Source organism: Diachasma alloeum, unplaced genomic scaffold (genome assembly GCF_001412515.2).
Source record: "Diachasma alloeum isolate Michigan unplaced genomic scaffold, Dall2.0 Dall_scaffold_00197, whole genome shotgun sequence".
Taxonomy (NCBI): Eukaryota; Metazoa; Arthropoda; class Insecta; order Hymenoptera; family Braconidae; genus Diachasma; species Diachasma alloeum.
This window is the reverse complement of record NW_021680362.1, coordinates 1,930,856-1,944,880: the sequence shown is the minus strand read 5'-3', so window position 1 is coordinate 1,944,880 and position 14,025 is coordinate 1,930,856. Positions and strand designations below refer to the sequence as shown.

The following is a 14,025-nucleotide window of genomic DNA, read 5'->3' as shown; positions in this document are numbered from 1 at the left end:
ACCCCACCACCCCCTACCGCAGTTGACATCCTGCAAAAACCTCGATGATAGTCTTTTAATTCCCTTCCCCGACAGGCAATTAAAATATCCCTGAAGGATGTAGCCCCACTGAATGGAGTGTGGTCACCCCAAGCTATGATTCAACTACGTGAATGGATGCAGGCTTGCGTTAAACTCGTTGCCTACGAGAAAATCGATGACTACTTCTCAGTGACGGTTGTCGACACCCTCAACAACGAGAATCTGAATGCGCGCCTTGTTAAAATGGGTTTTGCTGAGAGTACAGGGCCAGCATCGAGACAGCCCAATCCGCGGAGGATCCCTGAACTGCTGAACTCCCCCGACTCCTGTGAGTCAGTGAAGATAAAGCCGAAACGATATAAGGGCAAGTGCAAGAAATCAAAGACACGCGATAACAGTTCATCAGACGCCTTGAGAACCCCAACGAAGAAGGCCCCCAAGGACATCTTCCCCAAGATCAGGGACATCAGGGAGGACGACCCCTGGAAGGTGCACGTGACACCATTGAGGATCATCTCCCCAGACGAGATCTACGTCTCCCCCTTCGACATCGACGACAAGTACTCAGAGATGGACAAAGCCCTGCAGAGGTCGTACAGAACGTTCAAAGCGAGCAAGGATCGTGCCTGGCTGGTTGGCAATGTCTGCGTGATAAAGCTGAAGACCTCAAACGTCTTCAGAAGGGCTGAGATCAGGGAGATAAACTCCCCAGAGGAGGTTTTAGTGTACCTCCTGGACATCGGTGACTCCTTGGTGGTGTCTCTCGAGGACCTCCAGCCCCTCCTCGAGGAGTTCAACGACGTCCCAGCGAACGTTGTTCTGGTGAAGCTAGGGGGGATCTACCCACCTGGGGGCTCAGTCCAGTGGCCCACAGCCTCCTGCGACAAGCTGAAGGAGATCGTCGAGGAGAACCAGGGCAGCAGGTTCTTCATCTCGAAGATATCTGAGGACGACTCCCCCATGATTGTAGACTTCTTCGTGGAGGAGACCAAGTGCTTTGGCGCTGTGGAGCCAGCGGAACGACAGGTCAATGTCATCAATCAGAAGTTGGTGGAGGCTGGGCTGGCACTGCCCATCAGGAACTTCAGTGACACCAAGGTCAAGATCCTGGGGGCTGATGTGGAGAAGGCACTCGTCATCGGGGATAAAAATCCAGTTGTCGAGGTGTTTGAAGAGGCAAAGGAGACGAGTGATGACGACACTGATGACTCGGGGACCATCAAGGATTATGAGTCTGATGAGTCTGATGTGCCCACTGAGGAGCCGAATCTCTACTGCTCGGTATTACCTGAGGATTCGCCAGCCTGGCTGCCTCCTGAGGCAATTCCTGACGACATATTCATTGGGCCAGCCACTTTTGTCGACTGGAAGGCATTCGTGTACTTCGTGACGGCTGAGAACAATCTCAAGCTCACTGAGATCAATCGACAGCTGCAGGACGTGTATCAGATGGACAGGAACGTCGATGGCATCAATAACTGGCAGATTGGGGATCTCTGCATTGTGAAGATGCATCGCTTCAACACCTGGCACAGAGCGCAGGTCAGGGGGAAGAAGAATAATCATCTTGTTGTCTGTTTTGTCGATTATGGAAACATCGAGTGGATGAGCACTTCGGAGGTGCGGAAGAAGCTGATGTTCGAGGATGTTCCCATTCTCGTCAGCAAGTGCAAGATCTTCGGGATGACACCCAATAATACTTTCAAGAGCTGGACCAAACTCGATCTCGACAGGATGCACAATATCCTCGTGGGGAGGAAGTGGAGGGTGGAGATTCTTCAGAGGATGAGTCACCATCTTGAGGTTGCTGTGAGCCATCCATCACATCCTCATGAGAATATCGTTAATATCATGAGGAAGTTCATGATTGAGGTGATCATCGACACAGGTGAGAGTTCAGGAAGTGGAGACACTGATGTCGTCGTTGAGGAGGTGCTCGTGGCAGATGATCCCGAGGAGATACTCATGTCTGAGATTGATCTTGATGCTCAGTACGTGTCGGACAGCCCTGAGGAGGTGACCCCACCGTATGACGAGGTTGTCAGTGTTCGTGCAGAGAAACTCATCAGGGATTTCCACGATAATTGCGTCGAGATATATCCTGCCATCACTCTTCCCGATGGAATCGAGATGTTTTATGGGGCTCTCGGGGAGGTCTCGAGGGACAGGGCCACCACCATCTGGGTGCATCCAGCGGGGACTCCTGGGTGTGAATTTCTGACAGCTCTTTCTCAGATGTACAGCAAACTCATGAAGGAGATGGATAAGGAGGCGGAGGAGCAGCCACTGCTGGAGGTGATCGAGGCCGGGGTGCCCTGTTGCGCTGTTTATGAGAGTGACCAGAGCTGGTACAGGGGAAGGGTCGTCTCAGTCATGAATGATGGGGAGACCACCATCGTTCAGGTGAATTTCGTCGACTGGGGGAATTCTGAGTGGATCAACTCCACTGATCTTAGGGTGCCTAAGGAGACGTGGCTGAGGGTCCCTGCCACTGCCATCAAGTGCTATCTTCATGGGCTCAGGGTGGGGGAAGACAACTCGATGGCCAGGGAGTGGCTGAAGAAGTTTGGAACTTCCAAGAATCATCCTTTGACCATCAGGGTGGAGGCTAGGATCGAGGACTGCCTCAGTATCCAGTTGTTTGTTGATAGGGAGTGCCAGATGCTGTTGTATCAGTCTCTGATAGAGAAGGGAATGTTCAAGAAGGATGTCAGGAAGGTCCTGGAAGAGGAGTTTGCGTAGTTGAGGGGAGAACGGCTGAGTTCGGTCAATTGATTGTTTTTTTGGTTTTATGGACTCGGGGAGAGTTTTTTAGATGGATGATAGAAGAAATCAGACGTTTTCATGTTATCAATCCAATTATGAATGGATTTATTATATTATTTCATACTGGAGTGAAAATTTTCATGATTGAATCAGATATTTTCGTGTTATCAACTTAAGACATAATATTGTGAATCGGTTTATTATGTTATTATGTTCAGTTGTCCTGGGGAGAAGTTGGAGGTGCTCTACATCAGTCCCTGCTGGAGAAGGGAATGTTCCTGGGATAGGAGGTTGTGTGACTGGGGTTGGAGGGATATCCAAAGTTTATTCACTTCATTAATGCTTTATTTTAGGTGTGTTTTATAGAGTTTTAATTACTAGATAACGAGAAAAGTGAGAAGTAAAAAAGAAGAAATAAATAAACGAATCCAGGAATTAGGAAAATTCATCATCAAATCGAGAGATTCCACATGTTTAAGGCAAATGAATAATTTAAATATTTAACTTTTTTTTTATTCATGATTGTAATTGGGTTTATTATCTTTATGAGTGATATTCAACCATTGTGAAGAGAATATCAATACCAAAAAATTTATCGTCAACAATTTAGTTCTTTATGCCATACACTTAATTTACATTCTTTTTTTCTTGTATTAGTATTCTTTGCGATAATAATAAGAAAAAGAAGACTGCGAGCTTCCAGAATATTAAGAAAGATAAAACACCAACAAGAGAAGACAAGACTTCATATTTAACTTGTTAAATATTCAAAGTTTCTAATTTTTTACGAAGAATATTTGGAAACGTGACTTAGTACATTTACCTATATCTTATTACCTACGATATAAGATATAATAAATATAAAAATAGAGGGATTTGTGAAGAAAGATGAAGCTCATTCAATAATGATATACTTTGTAATAATTTTATTACGTTCATAATAAAAGAACATTTAGATAATCATTCTGTGTATCTTGAGTTTATAATAAAGGTTTAATAGAAAACTTCCCATCACGGTTACAGTCACGATATTACGAAAAAAGTAAGTTATCATCGATAACTTTAATATTTCAAAAATCATTCACAATGTAATAAAACTTCAATCTTGTTCACCCTTAAATTTATCTTTGGGTGCTCTTAGCAATCTGCTCTTTCAACACCAGAATGCTCTGCCGCTGCTCAGGTGGGAGCATGGCGATCTGCTCGTCCTTCAGCTGGAGCACTTGCATTATCAATGCAGCCTAGAACGTAAATCCAAAAAATCAAAACATCAGAAATACAATGGAGGAATGATTTTTCATTAACCATGGGGCTACATTTTTCGTCGGAATATTCTCCAGAGTTTGTACTCAGGGACAGCAAAATGAAGTTCATTGTTCTGATGATAAAGTTGGAAGTGTTATCTTTACCTTCTCCTGGTCAGAGGCTCCACTGGGAATGCTTCCGGCGGGTGACATGCCTGCCATGAGTCTCGACGCAGCTGTACTGGATGCGGAAAGTCCAGTTGCAGAAGTTGGTGTGTTCACTGTGTTGACGTTGGCTGGAGGTGCGACTGGTGCCAGCACTGGACGAGGGACTGGAGGAGGTGCCACTGGGACTGGAGCTAGAATAAATCAGATATCCAGAGAATTTCAACCACACAAAATAATTTTTTATGACGATAAATTGAATAATAAAGGTATTTGCATTTTTAATTGGAATTTGTTGATTACTCACGAGTGGATTTGTTCATCCTGGGGTCCACTGTCATTCTGGGATCCCGGGGGTCACGAGGATCTCTCCCAAATCGATCTGCTCTTGGATCTCGACAGAAGCTGCTGCAAATGGAAGAGAATGTTTCAATGGTAATGATGGGGACGAGGGAAGGATTGAGAATTGATAAAAATTGTTTGAACCTCTCGATTCCCTCCACAGGAAGAGTGCTAATCAAAGGAGTGAATCTATTAATTCTCGTGGTAATTCAAGTTACTTTTGTTGGACTTACTTGTCTGGGGGATTGAAAACCGGAACTCGAGTGTCCACTACCGGGGGAATTACTGGGGGAGCTACTGGCACTGGTGGTGGCTGCGTCTGGGTTCTCAGATCCTGGTCCATCCTTGCTAATCTGGGATCGATCTGTCTGTCCAAAGTCCTCAAATCAACATCTTGACCTACAAACATATTGCAGAAAATATTCAATTGAATAAATCTGACTGAAACAAACTAAAGACCGAAAATTCTATTCAATTTCTATTAATTTTTGCCCAATTCTATTTTTAAAAAATCAATAGAATATTGGAATATTTTCTATAGAAATTCCTTTTTTGTTTCAATTGTTGAATGAAAGAAAATAAAAACAGACTGGAAAAAACCTAAAAAATTCATGTCGAGGAATTCCTAGAAAAAAAGTCTAAAAAATACAAAAAAATACATTCTATTAATTTTTTTAATAAAATAGTTTCTATTAGGAATTGTATATTAAAAAATGCACAGTAAACCTGTAGAATTCTTCAAGAGAATCGACCAAAATAAAAATGCAGTAGAATTTTCTATCTATTTCCCTAGTTTTTTATGATTTTTATTCGTGGACTGATCCATTCACTACTCAATAAAATATTCAATAAAATCCCCTTAATCCACTTACTTGAAAAAATTGGAGCTATAGGTGCAGGTGGATTGACGGCAAGCGGAGGCTGCCTGATAGGAGCCCAGGGCTCCTCGATCCTGGGTGGAAGTGTGTGAATCGGTGTCTTCTCCACTGTATTCACCACCGAGGGAATGGGATTGGCTTTGTGCAGCATGCTGACAGCAGTGTGAGGATCCACAATTCTCATGACAACCTGAGCCTGCAGGAGGGCATAAGCCAGCTGTGGATTCTGCAGGAGCATCTGCCTCGCCTCATTGGGATTATTCTGAACGCAGAGTTTCATCTGCTTCATCAGCTCGAACATCTGCTCTGGTGGTAGTGAAGCTACTGCCTTGGAGATGGCCTCTGGTGCTTTGTCAGACTGCACAGCCTCCCCATAAGGATTATCGGTGTTCTGACCCTGCAGAAGACTCTGCATCTCCATGCGACTCTTCTCTGTGCATGCATTGTCGACTCTCAGGGTTCTTCCACCAATTTCGTAACCATTTAGGTTTCTCATTGCACTCAGAGCGGTCTCCTGATCCTTGTACTCGCAGAAACCATAGCCCTTGGGTTTTCCTGTTTCGCGGTCGTATACTAATCTGTTGGGAGCATTGGAATAATGAATTGACATGGAAATAATTACGAGAATGCATGCAGAGGGGGAAAATGAGAGAATGAGAAATTGGGGAGCGGTAAGCATTGGTTATTAAGACTGTAACTTATTGTTTGGGTAATTCATGCTTCACTAGCTTTTGAGAGACTTTTTTGTTGATAAATGTTCAGGCTGATGGATTTATCATTATGAAGAGGGATTTTTTGATAACTTCAGGAGGATAATGAGATTGTGATCCACAGGAAATCACTGGAATTGAAAGGTACCTATTTTCAGAATTCATAGTTCATTTTCATGAATTGTTAAGAAGATTGAACAGAATATTTGAGAAATTTTTTGCCTGCATTTATTATTATTCTAGAGTGATTTTCTGTAATTCTTAGAGAAATAAAGAAATGTTTACACTTGTGAAAGAAAAAGAAATTCTATGAAAAAGTAGTGTATTTTTTCGTCGATTTCTACCGAAAAAAATGCAATTTGGATTAAAAATTATGGATAAAGTCAACAGATGTTGAATTCGATTCATTAGAATAATTAATGAAGATGAGAATAATTACAAGAATGCATGCAAGGTGAGGGAAATGAGAGAATGCATCACTTGATAGGTTATCATTCTATTTCGATCAACAATGAAAGCTCATGCTTGATGACTTATTTCTTACTTGAATGAAAGTACTGGCCCAACTTCACTGAAGATATCCTTCAGGTTCTCCTCTGTAGCTTCGTACGGAATATTTCCAACTGAAAAAAATGTTAATACGTTGGATGGGAGTGCACAGAAGTGTTTACAGAAGGATCAAGTAGTTATGGGGTATTTTATGGACTAAATTCTTACCAAAAACACTCCTCATTGATTTGTCCATCAGTGACTGATCCGTAATAGATGAATTAGTCATTTTGTTCGTCAATTGTTTGTTTATACCGAATAGAGTAACAACAATCTCGTCGGCACTGGGTTATTCGAACAATCCAGTTTGTCAAATTTCAGACGATACAGTCGACTTCATTTTCCACTGTCGGCAAATTGGAAATCTTTGAAAAGCGGGGCGGGGTCGTTTGTACCGAAGAGGTCGAACTGTAGTGGAAGGCCGGTTCGATTCTGGGATTCAAAGTGGTTACGATCCCTAGTTCTTCTTGTGACCTTGTGACAGCGCTGAGGTCACCCATGCACCACACCGACACGAATACTGTTGAGATGTTGGTGGTTCTGTTTTAATTTGGAATTGAGCACTGATAGATGTTTTTCATTTGACTTATTCGAATTGTTCAAAATTATTCATGAGTGGAAGAAAGAAGCGAAGAGTATCTGCATTCCTCGGGGTGCACACCAGGCACCCCGAGGGAATGCCTTTGATGGTCTGACACTTTGGCCCCAGGTGAAAAAAAAAATTTTCATTTTTTACTTTTTCCAAATACTTTTGAGAGTTCTGGATAGCCCGTCGCTTGAATCACCGGAATCAACATTCACTCGGCCAAAAAAATCAATTTTGTCGAAAGTCGACTTTCCCCCTGAAAAAATCCTAGGTCTGACACTTTGGCCCCGATGAAAAAAAAAATTTTTAATTTTTTACTTTTATTTTCTATCGATTTAAATTTCTAGTTTCAATGGTTGTTTTACGAATAGATCATTTTCTCGACTGAAAAGACCTCCTGCATGTTCCGCGAGGGAGTCCTTCGGCATTTTAATTCTGAATTCAAGTTTAAATCTATTTAAATGCAGTCATTTTTTCATTCATTACCATTTGTAATGTCCAGTAGTGCAATAATGGCAGCATCATCCTGCTTTCAACTTTCTTTGAAAGTTGGAATGAATGATTCAGATAGTTTGAAATGGAATGATTCAGATTAGCAATAGCCATAATGAATTCAATGTGTCAAGGATAAAAATAGTGAATACCACAGATTTCCGAATGAAAACAACGCGAATTAGTTATATTTATCAAACTCACGATTTTTTAGTTTTGAAGAATTTTGTTTCTTCCTCTCACTTCTTGCAATAAAAGAAATTTTCAAATGCATCAATTGAAACAACAATAAAATCTTTCCATTGTTTACCTTCATCTGCAGCCTCATCATTTTGGCCAGCTGCTTGAGTAATACTCGGCTCAGAAGTCTCATGTACCTCCTGACGTCCTTCTCTGAAAGAACAGAATACCAAATTACAACCAGTATACTCATTAACCGCCGAGTTAACAGCATAACTTCAAATATTAAAAATGGGACATTAAAAAAAATTGAAATAGAGATGAAAAAAATCAAAGAGTCTAATTTCTCACATTGTTGCTTCAAATACCCAGAAAAAAAGATATTTATGAAGAATGAATAGTCAATTTCCTTATTAAAAATAAATCTCCATATCTTCTACTCCATTTTTCGTCAATTTCCATTGACCAAATCAATGAAAAATTTCTCAAATTTGATAGTCTTATTCATATTCCTATTATTTTTTAATACTTTTGGAGTTTCTCCAAATGTTCATAAATTATGGAGTCTCCTGAAAAAAGAGTCAATTTTTTCCACGTGGGAATTGCAGTCAAGAATTAATGTCAAGAGATGAGGCAAAGTAGATAGCTTTTACCTTATTTGCAATGTTTATAACTCAAAAAATAATTTATCAAATAAGCTCTGCCTAGGTTCATCACAAAGGATAACAGAATTGTATTTTCTGTGGAAACATATCTTATTTTATCAGGAATTGAATGAATCATTTACATGAAAAACATCAAGTGTTTATTGTGCCCCAATCGCACCAAAAAGAGAAAAATCAAGGGTGAACCCTGACCCATCCACGTTCCCTTTGTCACTTTTATTTTAAGTATTTGCCTCCTTGTGTCCAGGGCAAGGAGGCAAATACACACGAAAACAGACAGAATCGCTGATAAATCATCGATAGCCAAACGATTGAGGATTAACAAAATTAAATTGGGTTGTGAGGGGGAGGGAAAGGGGTTAAAGGACAAATTGAATGATAAACTGAGCCTAGAGGCTGTCCTCAACACTGAATAACATAAATAAAGGATTCCAATCAGACATATACTCACATTTACCCTTCTTTGCTGCACTTCCAGTTGTGACTACCATTTTTTCACAAAAAATTAGCTCCCGTTATTACGCCAACTTCGATTTTTCGGTTTTGTACTCGCTGTGTCAAAAGCAGTCTGAAGTACCCTGTGTTCTACACGAAAATTGGCGGGTATTAACTAGTTTCTACAATGGCTATATTTAACTCGATTTTTGATGTTGACAGATCGTTTTTTTTTATTTACTTTGCTCCAAAATTTATTTATTTATTTAACAAAAAAAAAACGTAAAATTTTTAGATTTTTATGAAAAAATGATACCACAAAAGTCAAATAAAAAACTAAAGACAGGTATTTTTAAACGATCAACGGTTTTTTAAACCAATAGAAATTCAGCAGTGACGAGTGTCTTTGTTTCACTCCTGATTCGCGGTGCCAATCCGCGCGGAGGGGGGCGGGAAGAAGGGCGGGCGAACAGAACAGTGGCTAGTGGCCCAGCTCATTGGGCCTTCACTCTCCGCGACGTTAACACCGGCCTTTCAGCGAGGATCGCAGAATAATTGGAATCAAAAATAAATTTTAGAATATTATTGTTGCTTCCTTGAGACCGTCAGACGTGGACTACAGTGAGTATTTAACAGTATTTTCCATAGGTCTGGGGAGCCACTGCACAATGATCTAGAGAACGAAATCAATCCCTTCCATTGTCCAACAATATTAGAATTTATGGCTCCGTGCATTCTCAAATGCATTCTTTTTTATTCGTTGGAGAATATTTTCTGGAAAATTCCATTCGGTAAGGACTCGATTAGACAGAGACAATGAGCTTTCCCGCGAAAAGTGGCGCTGGCTCCCCCTCCGCCACCCAAGGCCACACACTGATCACACAATTTCACCAATTCTGACTAATAATTCATAATGGCATTCATCCGATATTCGTTTTCAACTGGGGACTAGAAAAACATGCGAATCAGATGTATATTTTTCATTGTTCATTTTTCGACAAACAAAATGTCACTACTTCTCGCTGCGTAGAAGTGTGCGCAGTAGGACTTTTTTGTTCTCGCCGCGTCATGGCGAGAATTGTGTCATGAAACTAGCCATTGGCAGCCATTTTGATTGTAGTCAGTTTCGTCCCGCCAAAACGCTCCCCCCTCATTCCACATCGGACAACTCCCGAACAGCATTTATACTAATTTTGTCGGATTTTATGGAGAATAGAACATTGTGAAGTGAATCACCGACACCAGAATTCAGTGGGCAACTACTCTAAAAACTGAACTTGGTGTTTGTCGCGAGATATTTGGTGACTTTGTTGTACTTGTGTATATGAACGCATATTTTCCCTCAAACTAGACGGCATCATCGGTGATCCCAGCGAGATTGAACTGTAATGAAAAATCAGGGTCATGCTCATCATCGTGGAACCTGTCATTGAACATCAACTCTGCAGATGATTTGTGCTGAGAGGGGTGTCTCAGTCATTTTGGTGAAGGTAAGAATTTTCATTATGAACTTAAATTCTTCACGATGATGTCCTTCAAGTGGCAGAAGAAAAAAGATAATATTGACAATTATTTAAATATGAAGTATTTATTCATTTTTAAGAAATTCATTTTTTAACGTATTTGCGGCGAGGTGAGGGGGGGGGGGGCGATAAAAAGTCAAGAAACTGGTGATTTTTTCATACATTCTTTGATTTTTTCAAATTTTATTTAAAATCCTAGATAGCCTAGAAGAACGGCTGAAACACAGGATTTTTTCTAAAAAATGCATTTTAACACGGGCTCTTATGGGAATTCGGAAAATAAATTGAAAACAGAAAAAAGTCGCCATTTTTCTGAAATTTCGCACTTGTGTGGAGCTTTCATGCGGAGCATAAAAAAAAAATGCAAGTGGCCCATACTGTTAGAAAAAAAATGAAATTTCAGGTTTCACTGAAAATTCAGTAAACGTCCCGAATTTTAAGCAGCATACAGATGAGAATTCGTTAATTTATTTGAATTTCGAACGTCATTTGAATATTCAGTGCCAAATTACATAGAATTTTCAGTGAAAAATGAAATTCCATGATTTTTCCCCCTAAATATCATTTAGTGTCACTATCCTGAAAATTCCAGAATATATCTATTTATTTTCAGGGAAAATGGAACTTAAATTTACGGTTCTCTTTGATTTTTCCATGAAATTCTGAATTTTTAAAGACAAAATTCTTTGAAATTTCGGTGGTAATTGAATTCGATAAAAATTTAAAAAAAGTGCCGGAAATTTCAGACAAAATTTTTCAACAGTAAGAGCATTCTTTAGAAGGGATAATTTAAAAAATCATGAAACAGGAATTATACGTGCGCAGCTTGAAATGGCGTCAACGTCACGGGGTATGCGCGGCCAATACGAATGGTGTTGTGATGATACATATTGCTATGGGAAGGCACATAAAAGCTGAGTGAATCAGTGCTGCCAACTTGTTCCTCGAATGGCACAACGCTGTCATTTTTTATTTCCATATTAATTATTTTCAAATTATCCAAAAGACAAGCGAGAAATAAAAACGACCGCTTGAAATGTGAGAAAAAATACAAGTTATTGAAAAAATATTTTGAACACAAAAATGGTCGAAATGGTCAGACCTTCAACATCTCCACCCCGCCATAAATACTTTAAGGTTGTCCAAGAGTACTTAAGGCCATTTATTTCCTTGAAAGACTTGCTAAAATTCATGAGAGTTTGTGGTCGCTTAATCAATCTCTCGAGCGAGATTTAGTATACGATATGGGACAGGTAAAAAAATAGGAATCAGCATTAAACCCATTTTGCCCAGTCTTTAATAATACAATTTGATTTTTCGTGAGTTTTGAGACACCTTGTGATATATAATGCAGGGCGACACTGAATCCAGTTTTTGTTGGCGCTATATACGTTTTATCTCTTTCCTTTCAGGGTTGGACAGAGTTCTTTGCATTTGCAAAGTGCTTCATGGTTTAGATTGACATCTATTCCATAGAAGTTTTCGTAGGTGCCACATGATGTAGAAATACCTTCGATCATTTGGAAATCAGTTAGAAATTCGTTTTGTTGATTTTAGGGTTTTGGAGGCTTCTTTGAATTTACAAAAGTGCTTTGTGGTCTAGATTTACATTAAATCTATTCCATAGAAGTTTTCGTAGGTGTCACATGATGTAGAAATGCATTTGATCATTTTGCAATCAGCTAGAAATACGTTTTGTTCATTTTAGGATTGAGGAGGCTTCTTTGAATTTACAAAAGTGCTTCGTGGTCTAGATCTACATCAAATCTATTCCATAGAAATTTTCGTAGGCGTCATTGTGAGGATTCTCACAATCGAAAAATTCATGATTTTATATTTCCGAATTATTGAAGCTATTTTGTTTGTGAATGTAATGAGGATTGATGAATATTAAAAAATGTGAACAGAGAATGGGAAGGGGAATATTTTGAATTGAAATAGTTCCGCGGCCGACCTAGAGATGGCGCATTCTTTCTGCGAATCAAATGGGAGTTCAGAAATATTAAATTTCGGGCTCTACCTCTGTTCGATGCTCATTAATGCTCATGTGCGGGGATGTGATCATGAAGGCCTCACACGGTTCACCTACGCTACATTCGGGAGTAAAATCACCAACTTGTGAGCAGCTGAAAAATTGCGTTAATCTGCGGATTGTATTATGGTCGCGTCAATTAATAAGTAACTGCCTAATGGTTTTATGCTAGGGAGTGTGGCATGATACAGTCCTCTAATAATCAGCGGCCAATTTAATTACTGCACTATTGTAACAGATTCTACTAAGTAGAATTACGTGGGACTGGAGCGTTCGCAGAGGGGAAAAATATTCTCTATTTCATCAAATATTCTCTGAAAAAAAAATATTCTCTCTTTCATTCCTTCATTTCTGCTCCTAATTGAGATTACGGAATGAAACCGCTGTCAATTATTGAAAATATAATTCTCGATCGACAGGCGATGATTTCATTTCTTCATTTTAATTAGGGGAGGAGAAATGTAGTTCTGAATGGGAAGTTGTCTGGAATTCCTCAGCGGCGCTTTGAAAATTCATTCCTCCGCTCCTAATTGGATTAAGGAATGAAACCGCTGTCAATTATTGAAAATATAATTCTCGATCGACAGGCGATGATTTCATTCCTTCATTTTAATTAGGGGGGGAGAAATGTATTTCTGAATGGGAAGTTGTCTGGATTTCCTCAGCGGCGCTTTGAAAATTCATTCCTCCGCTCCTAATTGAGATTAAGAAATGAAACCGCTGTCAATTAATAATAATAATAATTTATTCCTCAAGTACATGAATTTCTTCTTTTGTACATTTTGTTGATAACATACAATAGATCTCATAGTGGCAGTAATAACAATAATCACACACATTGATAGTTGCGACACTTTCCGAACTGAAAGTCCTATAGTTGTCCGATGAGAGTTTTTCCACTTCCTTCGCAAAGAGACAAATTCCTTATATTGGGTGGGTTGATCGTCATGAAGGCAGGACACTGGTCCAGATCACTGGCACTCCAGGTGCCTCACGCGCCTCCATTGCTTCCACCGCCTCTATGCATCTCCTCACTCACCACGTAGCATTTCAGCGCATTCACATTCACTGAATGTTCTTCGAGCTTTCCCAATTTCAATACGAATCTTCCCGTTTTGTTTAATTTACATGTAGCTTACCATTTTCATACCCCTCTTTTGCTTCCGCAGAGACAATACCCCTCTCCACCGTCACTCAGCTTTCCACGTGTTCGTCGGTTATCACCAGAATCAGTTAAATCTTTCCATTTTCTTTCACATATCTTGCTTCTATCCTCGTTCTACTCAGCAGGGGCGTTGCTTCAGATTTCAGGTGAAACATTGGGCTGGTGTCTATTCCGTTTCCACCATAACCAAACTTTCTACGCGTCTGCCAATATCCCTCAGCATTGTCCTGCATCCACGCCAATTGTCCGGATAACATTTCCACGTGAATTAG

General features: G+C 40.0%; 2 protein-coding genes across 5 annotated transcripts in view; one reads left to right on the top strand and one right to left on the bottom strand.

Annotated features, from left to right (window-relative positions):
* Positions 1–3,750, top strand: part of LOC107048795 (tudor domain-containing protein 1) — a 172,986-nt gene extending 169,236 nt beyond the window's left edge. Inside the window, exon 10 of one of the 2 annotated variants that reach the window (XM_015272199.2) lies at positions 76–3,750. In XM_015272199.2, the coding sequence (XP_015127685.1) occupies positions 76–2,763 (2,688 nt within the window). In that variant the 3' untranslated portion in view covers positions 2,764–3,750. Of the gene's footprint in view, positions 1–51 lie in introns of both variants that reach the window. The other variant, XM_015272198.2, reaches the window with a different exon arrangement.
* LOC107048796 (cleavage stimulation factor subunit 2) lies at positions 3,699–6,985 on the bottom strand. 3 transcript variants are annotated; one of them, XM_015272200.1, is made up of 8 exons: positions 6,844–6,985; positions 6,671–6,749; positions 5,411–5,994; positions 4,772–4,937; positions 4,683–4,727; positions 4,504–4,604; positions 4,197–4,390; positions 3,699–4,028 (listed from the first exon to the last, which is right to left on the bottom strand). In XM_015272200.1, exons 1-8 carry the CDS (start codon positions 6,902–6,904, stop codon positions 3,909–3,911), a joined length of 1,350 nt encoding a protein of 449 aa, XP_015127686.1. In that variant the 5' UTR covers positions 6,905–6,985; the 3' UTR covers positions 3,699–3,908. The 3 variants fall into 3 exon arrangements, with proteins under 3 accessions (XP_015127686.1, XP_015127687.1, XP_015127688.1); XM_015272201.1 differs by lacking the exon at positions 4,683–4,727; XM_015272202.1 differs by lacking the exon at positions 4,683–4,727 and having other exon boundaries at positions 4,504–4,601.
* Positions 6,986–14,025: the final 7,040 nt, after the last annotated feature.

Excerpts from the sequence above, each read along its gene's own strand:
- LOC107048796 (XM_015272200.1), bottom strand. The coding sequence starts at position 6,904 with ATGACTAATTCATCTATTACGGATCAGTCACTGATGGACAAATCAATG. Across the intron at positions 4,938-5,410 it reads TATAGCTCCAATTTTTTCAA|GTCAAGATGTTGATTTGAGG; the intron begins GTAAGTGGATTA and ends ATATGTTTGTAG. Across the intron at positions 4,728-4,771 it reads GTTTTCAATCCCCCAGACAA|ATTCACTCCTTTGATTAGCA; the intron begins GTAAGTCCAACA and ends GAGAATTAATAG.